The 23,877-nt window shown below is 47.0% G+C and overlaps 1 protein-coding gene across 2 annotated transcripts in view; it reads left to right on the top strand.

The window, feature by feature from the left end:
• The window catches only part of CAMKK1 (calcium/calmodulin dependent protein kinase kinase 1), a 92,931-nt gene that overhangs the window by 29,681 nt on the left and 39,373 nt on the right, over positions 1–23,877 (top strand). For both annotated transcript variants that reach the window (XM_060268457.1, XM_035139790.2), the window contains exons 2-4: positions 10,061–10,612; positions 18,321–18,368; positions 22,021–22,074. In XM_060268457.1, coding sequence (XP_060124440.1) covers positions 10,166–10,612; positions 18,321–18,368; positions 22,021–22,074 — 549 coding nt within the window. In that variant the 5' untranslated portion in view covers positions 10,061–10,165. The remainder of the gene's footprint in view (positions 1–10,060; positions 10,613–18,320; positions 18,369–22,020; positions 22,075–23,877) is intronic.

Below are 23,877 nucleotides of genomic sequence, written 5' to 3'. Positions count from 1 at the left end.
TATCGTTCCTCCAGAAGCACCTAGGGGGGCCTGCAAGATAGATCCCCGACTAGCTGCAGTGCGGAAGTGGGAAGAAATTAAATTCGGTTCGCGTATCATCGTGAAGCCGCCTCGTTCGCAGTTTAAGGGGGGGGGGCAACAACAAACTGAACCACAGCCATCTTTAGAAATTTGCTGTCCCGAAAGGAACTGGCGATAGTGGTGGAAGGGCCAGGTTCTGGAGGGGTAGACCTTCGAACATTGATTTATTTTATTCGTCTCGTAAAAGTTATGCGCTCTGCTTGATTGTTAGAAAAAGCCCTCAGAGTGCTTTACAAAGAGGATAAAACCATGGTGTCCGAAAGTCTGGGAGACAGCTATTTTAGAAAAAAAAATTACTTGAAAATTGTCCAAGGTCAAAGTAAAAAAGGCACATTCTCTTGGGTATGGTGTGATTTCATTACGTATATAAAGGATGCAACAGATGGATCTGTTGCCATTCCAGCGTTTAAATGGCTAGGGCAATGAACTGAAGTGCTTTTTTCTCTGTCTTTCCTTCTTTAGTTTTCTGAAACTCTGCCTGCAAATCCTATTTTCTGGATAGCACATATATTACTGGTGCTCAGTTTTTTTGTTTTTCTGCTTGCTGATTGCTTTAATGTAGTGTTGGCCAAACTTGGCCCTCCAGCTGTTGTTGGACTACAACTCCCATCATCCCTAGCTAACAGGACAAGTGGTCAGGGATGATGGGAATTGTAGTCCCAAAACGGCTGGAGGGCCAAGTTTGACCAACACTGCTTTAATGTTTTGATGTTTCTCTCTTTTGGAACTTCACTAGTATTGTAGAGACCATGCTCCCTGACCTGATTGTACTGGGTCTAGGACTGCTATCTCTCTCTCTCTCTCTCTCTCTCTCTCTCTCTCTCTCTGTATCTATATACTATAAAAAGGAATAAAATTATTGGCGGCAGCAACAACAACAAATCACACTCCTCTGAATTTACAATCCCGTAACGTGTACCAAAATGCATATACAGTCATACCTCGGTTTAAGTACGCCTCTGTTTCAGTATTTTCAGTTTAAGTAATCCGCGGACCCATCTGGAACGGATTAATCCACTTTCCATTACTTTAATGGGAAAGTTCGCTTCAGGTTAAGTAAGCTTCAGGTTAAGTACTCCATGGACCCGCCTGGAACGGATTACAGTGGTACCTCTACTTACGAATAACTCTACTTACGAATGTTTCTACTTACGAATGGAGCTCCGTCCGCCATCTTGGATGTGGTTTAGATAGGATTTTTTCTACTTACGAATTTTTAGATAGGGTTGCTTCTACTTACGAATTTTTTCTCCCAGTGCATTCCTATGGGATTCGACTTACAATTTTTTTTGACTTACAAATGTGTGTTTTCGGAACTCATTAAATTCGTAAGTAGAGGTACCACTGTAATCCACTTTCCATTACTTTCAATGGGAAAGTTTGCTTCAGGTAAAGTACGCTTCAGGTAAAGTACAGACTTCCGGAACCAATTGTGTACTTAAACCGAGGTACCACTGTACTATCAACCACACAATGGTTGGTGACTTTTAAGCCCTACACAACATAGTGTCGCGGCGGCGGCGGTACGCATCACAGCAGCCAAACTCGGGATTGTTTTGACGGAGTTCTTCACTTCCTCCTCGGTGACCTTCCAGAACCAATTGTGTTTGTAAACCGAGGTACCACTGTATTAAGATAAGATGTGCATGGAAACACATTAATATACTACTACAAAAATAGCACAGAACCACCCAGTACAATAAGGAAAATTGCATTTCTAAAGAAGTTTTCATTAGGCTAAATCCTCAGTAAAATGCTGATGAATCGTCAGAAGGATTTAATGATACTATTAATAATCCACAAACTGGTGTGGAAATGCGGAGAGCTGAATGTATGAATGGAAAAATGAGAAACTGATAGAAATCAGAATTGTCACATACTCCCATCCCTGGGGCACAGATCAAGGATTCTCTGTGTTCTGACTTCGCTATTTACAAACAACATTTACCTATGAGCACACACACACACACTAATAAGCGCTGGCTGGAATTATTATTTTTAATATATTGATTGCCTTTTGCATCTATGTCAAGGCGGTTTACAAACAGATGTTGGCAAACTCTTTATGGTCCCCACAAACGTGAGAATGGCTGGGGAAACCCAGCCAGATGGGCAGGGTATCAATAATAATAATAATAATAATAATAATAATAATAAGATAGCAGTACAGTGGTACCTCAGGCTACAAACACTTCAGGTTACAAACGCTTCAGGTTACAGACTCCGCTAACCCAGAAATAGTACCTCGGGTTAAGAACTTTGCTTCAGCATGAGAACAGAAATTGTGCTCTGGCAGCACGGCGGCCCCATTAGCTAAAGTGGTGCTTCAGGTTAAGAACAGTTTCAGGTTAAGAACAGACCTCGGGAACGAATTAAGTTCTTAACCAGAGGTACCACTGTATATAAATACAGGAAACATCCGACTGACAAACATCCACTTGATACCCAAATCCAGAAGTGACCTAAAAACTTCACTCAATGGACAAAATGAGGCTGAAAGCTTTACATGAGCCCCATCGATGCATACCCCCCACAAAAACGAGAATTGCCTTTACTTCTATAAACAAACAAGCAAACAAACAAACTGCAGGTAGCTGAATTATTTTTGCCTCCTAACTTTCCACCAGCCCTCCCCTTATCCCAGTGGCTTCTGAGCACAGGGTTGTGAACAGCAGCTATTGTGCTATTTTCATGAGGACTAGTGTCATTTTAGATCTCGGGCTTAACTAATGGCAGAGAACCGAGGTTGTGTTGGGTGTCTTGTGAGTCAGACCTCTTGGCCCCACGAGGTTAGCATTGCAGCTTTCATTTTTCCTGAACATATTTTGTTTTAAATTGGCCTCCCGCCTGCCTCCCCCCCCCTCCTTGGGTAATTTTTGTCTGATTGTTGCTTATATGTGCAATTAGGGTAATTGCGTCTGATTATGCAAATGAGTGTCATTGTGTAATTAAAAGCTGGAAGATAAAGTATAATACATCCATGGGCTCCCTCTCCTTTCTTCCTGTCTCCTTCCCCATCCCCATTGTTTTGAACTTCCCGAACTGGCTGTAATAGCGCAGAAAGCAAGTGATTATTGTGATCGCTCTTGACTTTGGGATGAAATTGTTCATTCGGAGCCCTGGAGTGCTTCGGAACAGATTTTTACATGCAAACCTTGCTATATGACTTTATGGCGCGGGTGGCGCTGTGAGTTAAACCACTGAGCCTAGGGCTTGCCGATCAGAAGGTCAGCGGTTCGAATCCCCGCGACGGGGTGAGCTCCTGTTGTTCGGTCCCAGCTCCTGCCCACCTAGCAGTTTGAAAGTACATCAAAGTGCAAGTAGATAAATAGGTACCGCTCCGGCGGGAGGGTAAACGGCATTTCCGTGCGCTGCTCTGGTTCGCCAGAAGCAGCTTAGTCATGCTGGCCACGTGACCCGGAAGCGAGATGAGCGCCGCAACCCCAGAGTCGTCCGCGACTGGACCTAACAGTCGGGGGTCCCTTTACCTTTAAGCTGGTCTTGTTCTGCTATTCAGCCACCACTAATGTGGGCCGTGAAAATCATAGAGAAAGCAGGGTACCTTGCACACCAGGTCCCGATCCAGCGACAGTTGTGCCCCAGGAATTGGCATGAAAGAATGAGAGTGACCAGAGCTGCAGTCCTCATCCCCTGTTGAATTCAATAGGACTTAGATAAGACACCTATCAGGGATTCTTTAGCTGTGATTCCTGCATTGCAGGAATCATAGAATCATAGAGTTGGAAGAGACCACAAGGGCCATCCAGTCCAACCCCCTGCCAAGCAGGAAACACCACCAAAGCATTCTTGACATATGCCTGTCAAGCCTCTGCTTAAAGACCTCCAAAGAAGGAGACTCCACCACACTCCTTGGCAGCAAATTCCACTGTCAAACAGCTCTTACTGTCAGGAAGTTCTTCCTAATGTTTAAGTGGAATCTTCTTTCTTGAAGTTTGAATCCATTGCTCCGTGTCCGCTTCTCTGGAGCAGCAGAAAACAATCTTTCTCCCTCCTCCATATGACATCCTTTCATATATTTGAACATGGCTATCATATCACCCCTTAACCTTCTCTTCTCCAGGCTAAACATACCCAGCTCCCTAAGGAGGGGAGAGGGATCTTGTGCTTGAATCCTGCTTTCAGGTTTCCCAAAGGCACCTGGCTGGCCGCTGTGAGAACAGGATGCTGGAATAAATGGGCCATTGGCCTGATCCAGCAGGCTCTTCTCATGTCTGTACTGACGGAACTCAAAAAGACAAATGGCTAGCATTTTTTAAAACAAAACTATTTCTCTCTCTCTCATCGTAGGTCAGGGAAGGGGATCAGCTATATCACTGAGAGATTTCTGACGAGAGAAACAAATTCCTTGATGTCCTGGGAAGATGGCAAGGGTATTCCTTTTATGGCGGCTCCTCTCTTCCTGTTATGATGCCTTTCGGATCAGCACTCCTTTGATCTGCCCCTAAGCTTGCCATAAATAATGCAAGGGAGAGGGATCCAACCCAGTTAGAGGAAATGCCAGCCAGCAGAACCTAGATAAGGTTGCCAGATAATATTACTCCTTCTGCTCCGCCCCTGCAATCAAAGCCAAGGTCTCCAATTTGCACGCCTTTCCCAGAGACCAGAGGGCCTGAGAGGAGGCAAATATGTCTGAGGTTGAACCATGGTTTTGGTGCCGTGGTCCATCCTCAATCAAATTAGGTTGGCACTGTGGATTTCTTCAATAACTGCACTCTTGTGATGTTTAAGTGGAGTCCCCAGGCTTATAGAGAGGCATTCCCTCGCCTCAACTCTACGCTTGCATAGAAATAGTCACGTTCTCAGAGGAAAAGCATCCCTGCACTATCCTAGCTGGATATCTGATTCAGCAAGAAGAACAGGGTGCCAACTCTGTATCTTAGGGGCTGCCACAGAGAAGGCCCTCTCTCCTGGGCCAGCCCCCCCTGAACTTCTGAGAGAGGTGGAACTACTAAGAAGGCCCCCTCTGCTGATCTTAACACCCGGAGGGTCTGTGGGGAAGGTGGCTGCCTTTCAAGTATTTGGGGGTCTTTTCGGACTTTGAACACTAAGATAAGCACCTTGAGCTTTGCCTAACAGATTTCCCTAAAATGCATATTTATGCACACTTTCCCCTACTACAGTGATGGCGAACCTATGACACGCGTGTCAGACGTGACACGCAGAGCCCTCACTGCTGGCATGCGCCCCATTGGCCCATTCACGCTGTTGTTGTTGTCCCCCCCATTTGTTCTCCCGCCCCTCCTACAGCTTGTCTCCGCTGTTAAAACCCGGGTCCTTTTTTGTTGTTGTTGCTGGTAGCCAGAGATTGTTTTTTTAACCCTTTCTGTGCTGTTTTTTTCTGGCGCTTTGGCAGACTATGTCGGTGCTGTGTGTTAGTTCCAGCGAAATTATTATTCGTCATTTATTTCTGTTCTCTTCCCCCCCCCCCAAAAAAGTGCAGCAACTTTGGGGCATCCCCCCCCAAAGCAAAGCAACTTTTGCACACACCCCCCCCCAAAAAATCCTCCAAAACTTTGGTCAGCAGCTCCCCCCAAAAAGCTCAACAACTCTGGGCACTTTGTGATAAATAAGGGGTTTTTGGTTTGGTTAAATAATTAGTTTTTGATTTATTAAATACAGTTATATATTACAATTATACATTTTTGTTATTTAAACTACAAGTATCGCGAAATTGTGTTTTTTTCCCCCTCAAAGTGACACACCACCTGAGTTATGCTTGGTTTTTGGCAAATTTTGACACACAAGCTCAAAAGGTTGCCCATCACTGCCCTACTACATAGTTTTTGTTTTGGTTTTGCTTTTAGAACCACCTCCTGAAATTCAGAGAAGTGCAAGATTCTGAGGGCTACATTTGGTTTACGGGTCTTGTTTTGGGAAGTGGGAATGCGGAAGGCTGACATCGAAACACAAACCCGAAGCAAATTTCCCCTCCATCCCTAACCTCTGTTGCATGACTTTCATGTTGCCATTGAGCAGCAGTTGTGTGTCGCATATGCTTTTTAAAAGGCAGCAGCTCAGCACTGCAATGGAAAATCGCAATAAACTAACTGCCTTTTCCTGAAATAGCATGGGGCAGATTTTACTGCCACGCTGGGGTTCTTTTCAGCAGCTGCTCTGCAGGGAGGGAGATGAATCGCGGGCAGTTATGCCTGGGGATCTCCAAGGGGAGCGTGAGTTTTATTTGAAACAATTTCATTTCCTTTTGGCCAGGTGTCCAAACATCAGCAGACAGCTCCTTCCCCATGAGAAAGGAAACATATTGTTAGGGTTGGGGGGGGGGGGTGTCTTAGAAGAACCGGTAAAATACCATGCCACCCCCCCTGCCATTCCTTTGCTGCCCTCTTCCACAACTAGAAAGGGAGGATGTTGTTCCGGCGAAAAGACCTCTTTTGAGACTGCGGCCACATTCATGCCGTACGCTTAAAGCACTTTCATGCCACGTTAAAACTGTCATGCTTTCCCTCAAAGGATTCTGGGAGCTGAGAAATGGCGGGAGTAAAGGGAAATTTGGGGCGCTATCATAGCTGCCAAGTTTTCCCTTTTCTCGCGAGGAAGCCTATTCAGCATAAGGGAAAATCCCTGAAAAAAGGGGATAACTTGGCAGCTATGGGCGCTATCCCAGCATACAGTTCTTTCCTGCCGTTTTCAAGGGGGGATTGTGCAGGAACTGAAAGATAAAGGCGGAGAAGGCGGGCAGTAGCGACATTGTCCCAAAACGTTTGTTGTGCTGCGCCCCACACCCGTTTCTATCCCACTTCTTTTCTCCAAGAAGCTCAGTGTAGCTAGCATACATGGTTCTCCCCCTCCTCATTCAACCCTCACAACAACCCAGCGAGGTTGTTTAGGCTGAGAGGCAGGCAGGGACTGCTTCCCCAAGGTCACACCCAGTTGGCTTCATGGCTGAGTGGAGATTTGAATCCTGGTCTCCAAGATCCAAGCCCAACACCTTAACCACTACGCCGCGCTGTCTCTGTGGTTTGGGTATCATTTTATTTGGCGTCATTTTATTGAAATGGTTTTTTAAAAAAAATGAGTGGTAGTAATCAAGGCCCATTTGGGTAGGGTTGGTCTTGATGCGCGCCTTCCTGAAGGAGTTGGCTAGAACCAACTGCTATTCTCTCCAAACTGGTTCTGCGTGGGTATCCTTAATTTGCATCTTCTTCCTTTGCCTCTTGTCCTTTTTTGGTTTTGTTTTGTTACGATATTCCAACAGTAATCAAAAGGCTACGTGCTTCACCCTCCGTTGGCTGATAGCATCTCCGGACAGGGGAAATTTGCATTGGCCCTGTTTGCGTCAGGGAAAAGTGCCCAGGAGGAAGTTTTAACAAGAGTCCTTCTCCCCTCCTGTCCATATTGTGACACATTTATGGCTTCCCTGAGTTGGGTGAAGGATGCCTGGGGGGTGGCCAGAGGACAGTCTTCCCTGTGAGGGCACCCTCTATTTCAGTGGTTCCCAACTGAGCGGTGGCAGAGCATATGCCCACGATGCACAGGGCGGGTGTGCGGCACGGAGGGTGCCCTCCCAGGCACGGGATAGTGGCTTGGGTGCCCGGAGCGGTGTGCATGCTCTGCAGCCGGGAGTGGAGCGAGCTGCCCATGGGGGCAAAGCAGTGCAGCTTCCCCCCCTTACCCCAACGCCTCTGGGTAGGCCTGGGAGTCGCGGGTGGGCAGCGCTCCGAATGTCACCCCCCTCAGTGAGGGCACCCGGGACAAACCGCCCCCAACGCCCCCCTTCCTATGCCCCTGCAACTGGGACCCTGCGGACCCCAGGAGGCATCACTCATCCCAGCCAGGGGAAAACATGTAGCCAAAGTTCAGAGCTGGACTAGTGGGGGACAGTGGAGAAAAGGCCCTTGGCACAAGGGTCCTCCACCCCAGCCTTAGGCGACATTCACATAATACCCTGAATGCCACTTCAAACTTTCATGGCTTCCACCAAAGAATCCTGGGAGCTGGAGTTTGTTGAGAATTTTTAGGGTGAACCTATTGCAGGGGTCAGCAAACTTTTTCAGCAGGGGGCCGGTCCACTGTCCCTCAGACCTTGTGGGGGGCCGGACTATATTTTGGGAAAAAATATGAACGAATTCCTATGCCCCACAAATAACCCAGAGATGCATTTTAAATAAAAGGACACACTCTACTCATGTAAAAACATGCTGATTCCCAGACTGTCTGCGGGCCGGATTTAGAAGGCGATTGGGCCGCATCCGTCCCCCGGGCCTTAGTTTGGGAACCCCTGACCTATTGCCTTCTCAAAGCCACAATTCCCAGAGTTCCCTGGGAAGAGGGATCGACTCCTAAGCCACTCTGGGAACTGTAGCTCTGTGAGGGGAATGGGGGTGTCCTGGCAACCCTCAGCACCCTTAACAAACTACAGCTCCCAGAATCCTTCGGGGGAAGCCACGACTCATAGCTCTTTAAATGTACCATGCGGACGCAGCCTTAGAAGAAAGAAGGGGAAGCGTTTTGGCAGACTTGGTGCAAGGACGCTTCTGCTTTTCGTGCCGGAATGAAGTGGCCGCGCTATTTCTAAATCAAAGCAGAAGGAATGGAGGAAGTGATGAAACAGGGGAGGGTGCTGTTTGTGTGTGAATCCTTTGCAACAAGAGGCCTGTTTGGGCTTCAGACAGTCTGTTGGTTTGCAACGCTGATGGAGCAGTTCTTTGCCGTTGTCATGCCGCGACCTTTCCATGCCTTGCCCTGCGTTCTTGTCGTTTGCTTGCATATCATTGCGCAGTTGATAGGTTTCCAACGGTTTTGATCTAGTGTCATGCTGGTATCCAAGCTGCTCTGGTTTCTGTTTTTGACTGTGTTTTAGGGTTTTTCAACATGTGAACTGTCCAGGGAACATGGTTGGTTGGGTGTAGGGATGGGCGAGAAATATGATTTCACTTACATTCAAAGGCGAATCCACCCACTTAAAGGGAAATCTACCAAATTTGCAGTTTCCAAAATACAGTGGTACCTCGGGTTACAAACGCTTCAGGTTACAAACTCCGCTAACCCAGAAATAGTCCCTCGGGTTAAGAACTTTGCTTCAGGATGAGAACAGAAATCGTGCTCTGGCGGTGCGGTGGCTGCAGGAGGCCCCAGTAGGTAAAGTGGTGTCTCAGGTTAAGAACAGTTTCAGGTTAAGAACGGACCTCTGGAACGAATTAAGTTCTTAACCAGAGGTACCACTGGAGTCTAAGAACCAATACACAGCCATCTTTAGAAATACACACTTTGCTGAATTTTGCACCACAGTTTTCCAGCCAAGCAATGTGTTTTTTAAAATATGTGAGTGAAATGTACATACAAATGCACATTCTTCTTCCTGTTATTATTATACTACCCTTCATCAAGGATCACAGGGTGGTTTACAATATAAGAACACAAAAATGCGCAAGACATATCAGTGAAAATAACATTCAAAAAGGCGTTATATCAGGGGAGACTGCTTTCCAAAAATGTGTATGTTAAATAGCATTAATCTCTCTGTATTAGACTTAAAGTAAGTCTTCTCAAGGACTTTTAAAAATGTGAAGAACTGAATTTATTATTTATTATTTGTTTTCTTAAAACTATTTTTAATTCAGTGAGATGTAAGAGATAAGGACATAATGAGGAAAAATGCCATTAAATTTAAACATGCAGACAGAAAAGATACAGATATCGGTTGCTGTATTCGCAATGATTATTCCTGTTGCAGCGTAATCACATATACTTTTTTTAAAAAAAATTGCTTTGTTAGTATCAGGATGTTGTCCTCGGGGTCTGATGACATTCACAGCGGCTGGAAACCACAGCATAGGAGAGGGCTCTTGTGTTCGAATCCTGCTTGCTGGTTTCCCACAGCCCCTGTGAGAACAGGATGCTGGACTAGATGGGCCAGTGGCCTGATCCAGCAAGCTCTTCTTATGATCTTACTTAGTTACAACTACGCAGGCTTAACCATGATTTTTGTGATACTTTCCAGGTGTCCATGCAGCAGGGTCTCCACCTCAGATGCTTCCCATGAGCCACACCGCTCCAGCACCCTCCGTTGACGCCATCTAAGAACGCGGAAAGCCACGAATCGAGAATGGGAGATTCCGCAGCCGAGACAGCAGTCCGAGTCCCCGACGTCTGTTGCAAAGACACCCAGACGGAGCTCGCCGAGAGAGTCGCGGCGATCCATGTTGCCGTTGGCCCCGATGGCGCCGACCAAAACGGTCAAGGAACAGAGAATGAAGTTGCGTTCTCCAAGATGGCTGCCAACAACCAAAGGAACTGGGTAGATGTTGATTCGGGAACATCCGAAGAACTAGATGGCGCTCACGAGTTGCTTGCCCCAAAGAGGGCTCCTGCAAGACCCATCCTCTCTGGTCGGAAGTACTCCCTTCAGGAAAAGCCCGCAGGGAACTACTTGTCTTCTTCGGATGCTGCAGGCTTCGGTCCTTACGCCACAGGCCCTTCCACTCACATCTCGCCACGGATACTGCGGCGGCCGACGATAGAGTCCCATCGAGTCTCCATTTCAGATTCTGCGGTGGGTTAGCTCTCCCTTTTGGTTGGAAGGGGTGTGCTGTTAACAAAGGGCAGTTGAAAAATACTTTTTTGGTGAACTGACAAATGAAATTCACACAGCCGGCTCTGCCATTAGACAGAGTGAGGCAAACTCCTCCGGCAGCCATTTTGGGGGGGCTGTGAAAAGGAAGCAAACAGATAGTTATTTAATGTATTGTTGCTATTATTGCGGCTGCTGCTGTTACTACTGCAGTTTTATAGTCAGGGGGTGAGAGAAGCAATTGTGGGAATATCTATCTGAAGCGCTGACATAACTTGACTACGGGAACCTTGGATTGGGATGTGGGAGGAATTGGAATTGGTTTGTGTTGAAAGGGAAACCTACGGCACTTAATTCGCCCCTTTCTGAAGCAATATGTGAACTGAGACACAGCCATCCTTTGAAATTTGCACTTCTTTGAATTTTGAAACGAAATGCATTATATTAGGGGAAATTGCTTTGCAGAAATGTGTACATTAGGTAAAACGCTGTGTATTTATTAATGCAATCCACCACTTAATGCAATCTCCACCCCTTGGTCGTAAGTCCTGCCTTCTGGAGCAACCGTACCCAATAACAGAATGATAGGCGTAGATCAGGCATAGGCAAACTCGGCCCTCCAGATATTTTGGGGCTACAACTCCCATCATCCCTAGCTAACAGGACCAGTGGTCAGGGATGATGGGAGTTGTGGTCCCAAAACATCTGGAGGGCCGCGTTTGCCTATGCCTGGCGTGGGAACTAGACTGCTGTACAGAGCTAATATTTGCATTCCTTGCTCCACCTACTTTTGCCTCTGGCCCCACCCACCCCTGGCACGCGACCCCCAGAAGGTTGCCCAGATGGGAATGTGGCTCTCAGAAGGTGGACAAAGTTCCCCCCACCCCTCACCTGAAGCTAAGATGCCCAGCTCAACTTGATTTTTACGTGCCAAGTCTTTTCTGCTTTAAAGTCACCATGCTGTTGGCTCTGTGTGTACCTTTGGCGCCTGTCATTGGGGAATTCTATCAGCGGCTGGCTCATGATTATTTCATCAGCTGATGCGCGCCACATTTCCCAGGATGGCGCACACAAGAGCAGAATATGGGCACAGTTTGAAATTTTAATGTGGGCAAATGGTCGGCAGGTGCTGGATTGCTGCCAGCTGTGCTAGGAAAAGCAATAGATAGATCGGCCAAAGTGGCCTTCCTTGTGAGGGTGGTGGTGCCCCGGAGTACCAGCCGAAGGGTTCACAACACTGTTTTATTGCAGCATCAGCTTTTGAGGAGCAGGGCCCTCTTTGTGTGACGCGCAGACAGGCATATTTGTACAGTTCTGCGGCAGGAAAGCATTTTTTAATATATACAAACAGTGGGGCCAAAAGGTCATGAAATCCAGTGGGATTTGTTGTAGTTCAGTTGCATTTCTACACGGAGTGCAAATACACACAAGATAAGAATAGATCGACCCATTCAAAATGACAGCTGCTGCAAATGAAGCTGTCTGTCGGGCTACGCTGTGCAAAGTTGACGTCTGAAATGGGAAAGAAACCCAGCAGCCAAGGAATAAGCTTTGCCAGGTCATCCAGGTTGAGCGTCCTCACTGCCTCCTGTGGGCGTGAGTTCCGTAGGCTAACAATGAACTGTGAGAAGAAGGTCATCCTTTTATCTGTCTGGAATCTTCCAACATTCAATGGATGACCTGGAGTTCTAGTGTTACCTGAGAGGAATAAGAACCACTTTCTCCATGCCGTACATAATTTTTTCAAGTTCTTTCATTTCGCTGCGCCTTTTCTCCAAAAAGAGTCCCAAATCCTGCAACCTTCTTTCCTCAGAGGTGAGTCACTGCATCCCTTTGGTCGTTTTGATGGCTCTTTTCTGAACCTTTTCCAACCCCTTTTTGGGGCAAGGCGACCAGAACTGCACAAAGTCTTCCAAATGCCTCCTCCCCTGCCACCGTCTTTCCTGTTTAGACACATTTCCGATAGGCAAGTTGTTCAGCGTGGCATGGCATTTCCCCCACCCCAAGACGTCTTTCTCCCTGAGCCCCTTTCTGGCGACGTTCAGATGCATTGGAATACTTTTCGAAGCAACGCCTTTCCCCTGGTTTTGGCTGCTTGGGGGTCATCTATCACTGTCGGAGGCAGCGTTATCCCTCACACCGTGGTTGCAAGTCATTACGCATGTTACAGCCTGGGTAAGAACGAATGTGAAATCAATCACAGCTGTTTCGTTGTCTTATTCCCATTAGTGAAGATCCATGATGGATTGGTGGCTGCCTGCTGTGGTTCACAACTGAGGCTGCGCTCATGTCAACAGACAAGGATTGCGTCCTTAGACAGCAATGCATTTTAAGACGGGATGGGGACCTCAGACCTGGGGTCAAATGCAGCCCTCCTACCCTCTTGTCTGGAGATTTCCCCCCAGCCACACACATCCCAGGCCATTTCATCAGAGGCAGAGAAGAGCAGAAGAAGGATTTGTTGCATCAAACTAATGGCCTATCTAGCTCAACATCATGTCCTCACAGTGGCTACTCAGACACCTGTGGGAGACCAGCAAGCAGGACCCGACTGTGGAGGCTAATACGGTAGCTTTGCCCAATCCTCCTCTAAAGCTGTCCAAGTTGGTGGCTCTCACTGCCTCCTATGGGAGAGAGTTCCACAGTTTTAACTCTGCCCAAATCTTTTGTCCAACTCTTCGTGACCCCATGGACCAGAGCACGCCAGGCACTCCTGTCTTCCACTGCCTCCCGCAGTTTGGTCAAACTCATGTTCGTAGCTTCGAGAACACTGTCCAACCATCTCATCCTCTGTCGTCCCCGTCTCCTAGTGCCCTCCATCTTTCCCAACATCAGGGTCTTTTCCAGGGAGTCTTCTCTTCTCATGAGGTGGCCAAAGCATTGGAGCCTCAGCTTCACGATCTGTCCTTCCAGTGAGCACTCAGGGCTGATTTCCTTCAGAATGGAGAGGTTTGATCTTCTTGCAGTCCATGGGACTCTCAAGAGTCTCTTCCAGCACCATAATTCAAAAGCATCAATTCTTTGGCGGTCAGCCTTCTTTATGGTCCAGCTCTCACTTCCATACATCACTACTGGGAAAACCATAGCTTTAACTATACGGACCTTTGTCGGCAAGGTGATGTCTCTGCTTTTTAAGATGCTGTCTAGGTTTGTCATTGCTTTTCTCCCAAGAAGCAGGCGTCTTTTAATTTCGTGACTGCTGTCACCATCTGCAGTGATCATGGAACCCAAGAAAGTAAAATCTCTCACTGCCTCCATTTCTTCCCCTTCCCAAATCTTTTATCTGCCCCAAATCTTATAACATTCCGTTGGATGCCCACAAGTTCTAATGTTAAAATGAGCCAGCAGTAAATCACACTGTTCAAAGTTGGAGTTACAGCCGTACCTTGGTTTTTGAACATCTTAGTCCTCGAACGTTTTGGCTCCCAAACGCCAGAAACCCGAAAGTGACTGTTCCGGTTTGCGAAGTATTTTTGGAAGCTGAACATCCGATGGGGCTCCTGCAGCTTCCAATTGGTTGCAGGAGCTTCCTGCAGCCAATCAGAAGTCGTGCTTTGGTTTCTGAACGTTTTGGACTTCCAGAACGGCTTCCATTCGACTTCCAAGGTACGACTGTATTTGCAAAAACACAACCTCTGTAGACTTGGCTGAGTGTCAGGCCTAATGAGCACAGCAGCTCATCCCCATTGGTGCTCCTCCACGACATCAGTTGCTGGGACTGAAAGTCCCCGTGTCCCCACAGCCCTCCCCTCTTCTCCATGGCTTTCCCCAAGCAATCAGAGACTCTGCCTGTGTGCAGCCTATCACTGCTCTGCCCTTTTCATTCCTCTTCTGGTTCTGGAAGACACAGTGGGGAGGGGAGCTTGTCGCAGCAGAAGGGGGAGACACCTGTGACTCTTCACTAGCCTGACTCATCTCTGCCTCTTGATCTCCTTTCTACCTGTGACCACTCATCGTTGTCCCATCACCACTCCTCAAGCTCTGAGCCTTCTTTCCTTGGTGGCTGCCATCTGGTTCCTCCCACCATTCCTCTGCTTTCAACCAGCCCATGACAGGAAGCTTCTTACTCCAAGATCCAGGGCCGAGTTTTTAGAAAAATGTTCCTCTGTGTTTACTCCTTAGATGCCATGTGAACCAGGCCTTCACACCCTTCTTGAGTGTCTTTGCTTGGCTGGAATATGACCTTCAGCCCTGATGATGCTTCTTGCTTATCTTGACGGAAGATAGAGAGGGGCGTGTGATTATAGAAACTAGGCCAATATAGAAAGGTAAAAGTCGCATTCGCTGCTCCACCCACTTTTGAATCTGGCTCCGTCCACCATTAGAATGTGGCCCCTGGAAGGTAGCCTTGGACAGAAATATGGCCTTCAAGCTGGAAAAGTTCCCCCACTCATGTTTTAAGGGGAGGATTGAACATATTTTCAGTGGACCAAAAGCTGAATGGCTGGCTGTATCATGTTCTGTTTTATTCAGTTTACAAGCTGCTTGCTTAAGATAAAACTATACTCTAGGTGACACAGACAAAATTAAAACATTGCACATTGAATTGTGCAATAAAATTCAATACAAACCATAAATCAATTTTTTAAAAAAACCCTCCCTGGCAATAAAACCCAGCCATAAAATCCAGCCTAGATAGATGCAGATTAAAGCCGCAGTTAAGGATCCGAGAAAACTCAGCTCAGCTGCAAAAACGAAAAAGAAGAAGCAGTTCATTTGTCATCGACCTGCGGAGACAAAATTAAAAGAAAGGTGTTAAAAGGCTTGGGAGCACAATAAAAGGGCTTTGGCTGGGAAGGAAATGAAAAGGGACTCTCTCAGGATAGCATTTCACAGAAGTGAGGGGCTTTGCAGAAAGGCCCTCTTCGTGTTAACAGCCCTCAGGATTTCATTGTATGGGGCACTTGGAGAAAAAAACAAACTTAAAACATAAAACTTAATAAACTTAAAACTTAAAACAAACTTTAAAAAGGCCATAGGTAAAGGCCCAATTAAAAAAGGAATATTTTTGCCTGGCACCTAAAGCTGTGTAATGATGGCGCCAGGCAAGCTGCGCTGGGGAGAGCGTTCCACAAGCGAGGAGCCACCACTGAAAAGGCCCTGTTCTTGTGTTGCCAACCTCCAAATGTCCCATGAAGGAGGGCACACAAAGAAGGGCCTCGGGTGATGATCACAGGGCCTGGGTCAGTTCATACAGAGAGATGAAGTTCTTGAGGTGTTGGGACCCTGAGCCGCATAAACCTTTATGGGTCAGAACCAACATTTTGAATTGGGCCCAGAAACCATTTGGTAGCCAGAGCAGTTGGGCCTGGATTGGTACTACACACTCAGAGGATTTTGACCTGGTAAGCAACCTGGCTGCCGAATTCTGCACCAGCTGCATTTTACAAAAAGAAAAAGAAAACTATATAAACGAGCTACCAATAAACCCCAACCATGGAGGCAGAGCATAACTTGGCTTATTGCCGTCAATAGTCCTACCCTCCGTGAATTTGTCCGATCCTCTTTTAAAAGGTAAAGCCCTGACCATTAGGTCCAGTCGTGACCGACTCTGGGGTTGCTGCGCTCATCTCAAGTTATTGGCCGAGGGAGCCGGCGTACAGCTTCCAGGTCATGTGGCCAGCATGACAAAGCCGCTTCTGGCAAACCACAGAAACACCGTTTACCTTCCCACTGGAGCGGTACTGATTTATCTACTTGCATTTTGACGTGCTTTCGAACTGCTAGGTTGGCAGGAGCTGGGACCGAGCAACGGGAGCTCACCCCGTCGCAGGGATTCGAACCGCCAACCTTCTGATCAGCAAGCCCTAGGCTCTGTGGTTTAACCCAGTGGTCCTCAACCTTGGGCCTCCAGATGTTTTTGGCCTACAACTCCCATGATCCCTAACTAGCAGGACCAGTGGTCAGGGATCATGGGAATTGTAGTCTCAAAACATCTGGAGGCCCAAGGTTGAGGACCACTGGTTTAACCCACAGCGCCACCTGCATCCCCAATCCTCTTTTAAAGCCATCCAAGTTGGCGACCACCCCCTGTCTCCAGTAGGAGGGAGTTCCATATTTTAGATATGCACTGTGTGGCAAACACGGCCCTAGTAAGTGTGTTTAGGGTTGCCGCCTTCAACAGTGAGTCCATTAATCAGCTAAAATGCACCTGATGAATAGACCCAGATTATTTTGCCTCACGTATCCGCCGTTAACAAATCCCAACCCGAACTAAGATGGCTTGGTGCGTTATGCTGACTACAGCGTCTGGCAGAGGGCAGACTTTTCGTACAAAAATTGGCCAGAGGCGGCAAAAAAAAACCTCCAGAGCGAGCTGCCTTTGGAGCCTGATCACGTTTGACAGCCTCTGTGCACGGCAGCGCCTCCTCCCTTTCGAAACGGAAAGATTCGCTTCACGCATTCAGCTGAGGGAAGCGGACCTAGCAGCTCACTCAGACGTGTGACTGAGGAGAAGTGACAGGCAGACGGAACCTGGCTTGCCTCCAAGGGTGAACTTTTCCTGTCTGCGGATCACAAACACTAAGGGGGTATTCTTTCTCATGGCCTCACAATGAAGCTGGATGGCGGTGCTCAGATGCCATTATTAGCTCTCGCTGTTGTCGCTGAATTTGGGGCGAGGGAGGAATTCGGTTCAATTTGCATCGAAAGGCAAATATTACCTAATTCACAGTATCCAAAACAACTCGCAAATTGAAACACAGCCATCCCTTGACGTTTGAAAGTATCCAGATTTCTGAAACGCGGTTTCTCTATCCAAGGTAATTGTGTGCCAAAATGCATCTATTGAGATGTGCATTAAAATGCATGTGTTGGCAAAAAGGACATACAGAAATATATATATATATATATATATATATATATATATATATATATATGAATGTAAAAAGGGCATGTGGGTGTGTTTCTACTTTTCTCCGAAACCGCTTGACCGATTGCGATCAAAGCTTGACACAACGTCACATGCGAATATGAGAGGAAGCAAAAACCATTTGCGTAGACAGATGTCACACCTGGGCACCCGTAAAAACCCCAAACCCTTGTGTTCCAGAACTCACAAATCAGATGAAAGTGCATGCTGGGAGCACAGGAGAGGTTGTAAAACTGTGCCCTCTAGCAACGGCTACACTGGCACTGCACTAGGAAAACTTCAATCTCCACAGCATCTCGGCTCGGCTTTCCAGACTGGGCTGAGTGGAGGTGGAGGCTCCCCTGGGTGGGAGAGGGGGGGCTGGGATGGGTCATGGGTCGGGACAAGGTGGGGGGAGTTGCAGGGATGCGCCTGCGTAAACAGAACACGAGTAAAACGGGGACTCTGGGAAGGTCAGGGGAGTCTGAAGGGGGACTCTGAGGCTCCATTTAACAGACTGGGCCACAGCAACGCGTGGCAGGGCCAGCTAGAGCATTATATTAGAGGAGATATAACTTTCAGGGGAAATACGCTCTACAGAATCAGGATATCGGGCAAAAGCGCATCCGGGAATGTTTGCATTAGGAGAAATTCTCACAAAAATACTGATGGGTTTTCGTGATTACTATTTTATTTTATTTTCAAAAAAAGTCAGCTGATGTGGACGTGAGGAGAGCTAACTGGAAAAATGAGAAACTGACCAATTTGCCCATCTCAACCTCCAAATGCAATCCTTTTGAACTATCCACCCTAACTGCATTTCTATTTCTACCCCTCCAGGATTGTGTGCAGCTGAACCAATATAAGTTGAAAAGCGAAATAGGCAAGGTATGTGACCACAACTCTTCCTCAACTACTTCATCAGAAGTAGATTTTTGGGGTTCTATGCAATTTTATTCTGTATATGTTTATTTTAAAAACCTGTTGATTGTTATGTATATTTTGGTAATTTTATTATGCCTACTGTTTTTAAATATCTGTTTTTAATCGCTGCTTCTAATGACCGTTTTATACTACATATTTTATGCTCCAAGTTCCTTCCGTGCTACGGTATCTTGGAGCTGTAGGTAGAATGCAAAATCCTGATGCCGACTCCTTTCATCCTTCCTTCCAACTGAAGATATATGAACAATTATTCTTCCAAGTCCTCTTAGTGTTATTCAGTTCATACGTAAATAATAAAGGATGGTTTCCATCGTAAACCTTTTGCAAAATAGAGCTTCCCTTCTTCTCCCCCTTTTTTTTACGCACACAGTTCCGTTTGATGTTATATTCCATATTTATGATCCAATTTCTTCCATCCTCGCTTGTGCAAATATAATTTGAACTAGCATTCAGAGGAGGGTTGCTGAATCATAAATGTAGAGAAGAAAACTTTAAATAAATAAACTGTAGGCTCCCCTCCCCCCACCTTATTTTGCACCGAATGAAGTCTTATCTCCAGTTCAAACCTTAAAGTCCTTCTAGGTGGTTTGTTTTGCAGTTAGTGATCTCATCTCTTCTAGCACACACCTGCAATTTAGTCCAATTAAGCTCTAATTAGCAGGAGAACCTCTGCTTCTTAATGGAGGCGTAGGAGGGTTTTTGGCAGGCAAAGTGCTTTTGCACTCAGCGCCTCCTTGCCCCCCACATTCCATGCCGGAGTGAGAGCCAGGTTCGAGACGAACTGCAAGTAAAGTCCGTCCCTCCCCCCCATCCCTGGGGGGAGTTGGAAGGACAATTACCCTCAATCATCCTTGTTTTTCCTTTGCCAACGATCTCCCGCTGTCATGAGGGCTGCCTCCATTAAGGCAGAGCGGAACCGGAAGCCAACATGGCATTTGATTGTGAGTTTTTGAGCCACTGCTTATGTCTTGGAGCCCTGCTATATTGCCGGCTCACTCTTAAAAAATCTGAGGTGGCTCAATATGCCGAACAAGTGAGGTTGCAGTTGCAGCTGGTTGCTGTTGTTCCGGGGTTGTTGACTGCACCGATCCAAGCCTCTTCCCGCTACAGGCAGCAGGTAAGCAGAGGAGCAGCTGGTCTTCTTCTCCTGCTTGCCTTCGGGAATCCTGTGCCAGCCTCCTGCTACAGAGATAATGACTGTGTACATTGAAATATGCACATGGCAGAGTTCCCAGCACTGCAGCACCTGGGCTCTGCCTGACGAGAATAGGAGATGTCCCCTTTCTCTGCCCTTCATGGAAAAGAACCTAAAGTCTGCGCTCCAACACATAAGTGTCCCTGGGAGGGAGCCCAACAGATAAGCATGTTCTGCAAGAACATGAGAACAGCCAGCCCTCATGCTGCCTTCCCAAAACTGGTGCTGGGCTTTTGGAAGGAGGCGCAAGGCTCTGGCAGGGTCCTAGAGCCCTCCCACCTCCTTCCCAAAGATGGGAAAGTGCTAACTAGGCTTTGGCAAGGAGCGTGGAGGACTCTAGGAACCTGTCGGAGCCCACACACCTCTTCCCCAAAGCCCAGCACCTCCCTACCTGACCTTGAGAAGGCAGGGGGTGGGAAGTCATGAAATGTTGCCGAAAAAGGCATGTGGCCCTCAGCCCCCCCAAGTTGGACCACCTTGGCCTGACAATTGAATTTTGGAAGTCTGTGGGAGATCTGTGGGGAAGAGGAAATTGCTCAGATAAAAAATAACCCATCTCCCCATTCCACTGACAGACGTTCTCTGCCTGATCAAAGAGCTTTCCATCCTTATGAATCTCTTTTCAACTGATGAAAAGGTTTGTGTAGGTAGATCATCTGCCTTTGAACTCAGTTTAGCTCCTTCCATTTAAGCACCTTTATTTACATTTTTTTGACATATCAAGAGAGAAGTTGCTTTAAAAGAAAGAAAGAAAGAAACTAAAATCTTCTGGGCATTTCTAGACAGGGCATCGCAGGAGCCCTGCCAGATCAGAGGAAAGGACCGCTTGGTCTGACATCCTGTTTCCAACAGTGACTGGTCAGATGGCAGGACAGAAGCAGGGAAAGGGGCATGGCTCAGTGGCAGGACACCTGCTTTGCATGCAGAAGGCATGCTCTGCAGCATCTCCAGGTAGGGTTGAGATACCTGAGCCTGAAACCCTGGAGAGCTGCTGCCGGTCAGTGTATGCAGTGCTGAGCTAGGAGGACCAGGGGTCTGACTCGGTATAAGGCAGACTTGGGTTGGGGAATAGCATCCGGCCAGCGGGCCACATCCTTATTCCCCAAACCCGATGTCAAGTGGGCAATACCACGCACCTGTCAGCAACCTGATGTCACAATGATGTCAGGTGACTGAAACCTGTCAAAGTTCAAGGGAAGTAACTGACAACTGCCAATCAGCAGTTACAGCAGCCACCTTCAAAGGGACTCTCTGTAGCCACCAACCAGCTGATTAAAGTTTAGTGGAAGCCCTTTTGAAGTACTCAAAAGGAAACATATTTCCCCCTGCAGAGAAGGAGGTTTGTATTCAGAGCGTTTAGAAAGGGAGCCTCCCCCCTCCCCATTTCCAAGGGAGCAGCATTTTAAGTGCAAACTCTTTCCACCAGAACGAAAATATGCTCCATTTCTTTCAAGGCAGCATTTCTTGATTTGTTTTCTCCCTCACTGCTGAGAAAGCAGCTTGGATTTAAAGCACTGCAGGAAGCGTTTTGAATCCGAACTGCATCCTCCAACCCTTTATTCATACTTCCAGAACTTACATGTGGACCCTCTGCACTTCAAAACCCTACTCTTCCCTTAATTTATGGGGTGCAGCCCGTCCAATGAAAAGCGTGCAAAGCAACATGAGAAAATTGTGTTTTGGGGAAACAGCTTGCAGAAAATAGAAAGGTTAGGCAAAAAGGTGTAAAGAACTGTGTCTTAATGAACAAAAGGTGCATACAAATCTGCAAGAGGTTGCAAGAGTTCTCATGTGCCCCCCCCCATTGATCAAAGGAAGCCACATTTTTGTCCTTCCAGTGTATCAATATTAATCTTTTTTCAGATGTCCAGGCCCAGAGAATCTATTTATGTTGACCGTTTGTCAAGCCCCATATACAGTCATACCTCGGTTTAAGTACACTTCAGTTTGAGTACTTTCAGTTTAAGTACTCCGTGGACCCGTCTGGAACGGATTAATCCACTTTCCATTACTTTTAATGGGAAAGTTCGCTTCAGTTTATGAACGCTTCAGGTTAAGTACGGACTTCCGGAACCAATTACAGTACACTCATACCTCGGGTTAAGTACTCCGCGGACCCGTCTGGAACAGATTAATCCACTTTCCATTACTTTTAATGGGAAAGTACGCTTCAGGTTAAGTACAGACTTCTGGAACCAATTGTGTACTTAAAAACTGAGGTACCACTGTATTGGGTAGAAGAGGATGTTCTGGAATTTTCAACTCTTTCCTCACAATAGTTTTCATACGCCCCAGTATTTCTTTCCAAAAAATTTGCTAATGTCAAACACTGTATAAACATACGTTTCAACGAGCCATTCTCTAGTCTGAACTGACATTGTCTGTGCATTTATTTCTTAGGGCTCCTATGGCGTCGTGAAGCTGGCCTACAACGAAAGTGACGACCAATATTATGTAAGTTCCTCCCCTGCTCCCTACCTATGCAAGTGGCTGGATATTTCCTCCAATCAACTTTGACCTCTCAGGGGAGCCTATTTTCACCCATCCCTTGTTTGTTTGTTTGTTTGTTGCATTTATATCTCACCTTTTCCTCCAAGGAGCTCAAGTTGGCATACATAGAATCATAGAATCATAGAGTTGGAAGAGACCACAAGGGCCATCCAGTCTAACCCCCTGCCAAGCAGGAAACATGGCTCTCCGCCTCCTCATTTACCCGCCCTCTCCCCCCACAACAACCCTGTGAAGTAGCAGGTAGGTAGCCGTGTTGGTCTGAGTCGAAGCAAAATAAAAAAATTCCTTCAGTAGCACCTTAAAGACCAACTAAGTTTATATTTTGGTATGAGCTTTCGTGTGCATGCACACTTCTTCAGATACTTCTTGTCTGAAGAAGTGTGCATGCACACGAAAGCTCATACCAAAATATAAACTTAGTTGGTCTTTAAGGTGCTACTGAAGGAATTTTTTTATTTTCCTGTGAAGTAGGTTAGGCCAAGAGGCAGTGACTGGCCCACAATCAGTGAGCTTCATTTCTGGGTGGTGGGATTTGAACTCAGGTCTCACCCAGGTCTTAGTCTAACACTCTAACCACTGCACTGCCACGGGCTCTTGCCTGTCTGTGTTTGGTTGAGTTCGCTTGCCATGAGAACGGACTCTCCATTCCACCACAAAAGAACCCACTTTGTTCAGAAACAGAGCCTCTTGGGTGGGCTTCATCCTAGAGATGGAGGAGGCCAGCTCAGATTGCAGGAATTCTCCCCAAGAATTCTGGGAGCTGGAGTCTGTTAAGGGTGCTGAGGGTTTGTAAGGAGATCCCTATTCCTGCCCCCTCACCCCCAGAGTTGCGGTTGGAGGCAGCAATGCTTCTGAATACCAATTCCTGGAAGCCACAAGAAGGGAGAGTTGCTCTTGTGCCCGAATCCTGCTTTCTGGTTTCCCACTTACCACTGTGAGAGCAGGAGGCTGGACTAGATGGGCCCTGGGCCCAATCCAGCAAGCTCTTCTTATGTTCTTAATTCCTCCCAGAATAGTGCAACAACCAGTCCTTCTTCCCAGGGAACTCTGGGAATTGTAGTTCTGGGAGGGGAATAAGCGCCTCCTAACAACTCGGCACCCTTAACCGACTCCAGCTCCCAGAATTCTTTGGGGGAAGCCATGACTGTTTAGAGTGTCCTGGGTATCACTCCTCATTCATTCAAACATCTCGGAAGACGTTTCTGTTGGCCGGCTCACCAAGTAAACCTCCGCATTCACAGAGCCATCCAGATTTCCTGAGGCCACTAAGGAAGAAAGTAAAAGAAAATGGCACACGGGAGGGAGGGAACCCATAAGAGAAACTGCTCCAAATTGCATAATGAGCTAATGGCCGGTTAGCTCCCCGGCACGCTACTTGATTGACAGGCGGCTTTTCATACCGAAAGAGATTGCATGTTCCATGTATCTCCGCTTTGCAGAACAATGTTAACACCGATAGCACTTTGACGAGAGCTGTCAAGTGGGCAATGGAAATATTTCACGCAAATGCGATGCACCACCAATTAATTACCTGGGACCCTTTGAAAATTCTGACAATTGGAAACAATTCAGATTCTCTCTGTCTCACTCGCACAAACACACACATAAGCAATATGCTGAATTTTTCCATTGTCGCCTATCCATGTCCTTCCCCCCCCCCCTTCAAGGTGGTTATAGCAGAGAGGAGGGAGCATTGCGCTGGTGCCTTCTGCCTTTTGATCTTACCTTTAAAGCATATGTCCAGAT

Source organism: Zootoca vivipara, chromosome 15, assembly GCF_963506605.1.
Source record: "Zootoca vivipara chromosome 15, rZooViv1.1, whole genome shotgun sequence".
NCBI lineage: Eukaryota > Metazoa > Chordata > Lepidosauria > Squamata > Lacertidae > Zootoca > Zootoca vivipara.
This window is presented reverse-complemented; position numbering and strand designations above follow the sequence as displayed.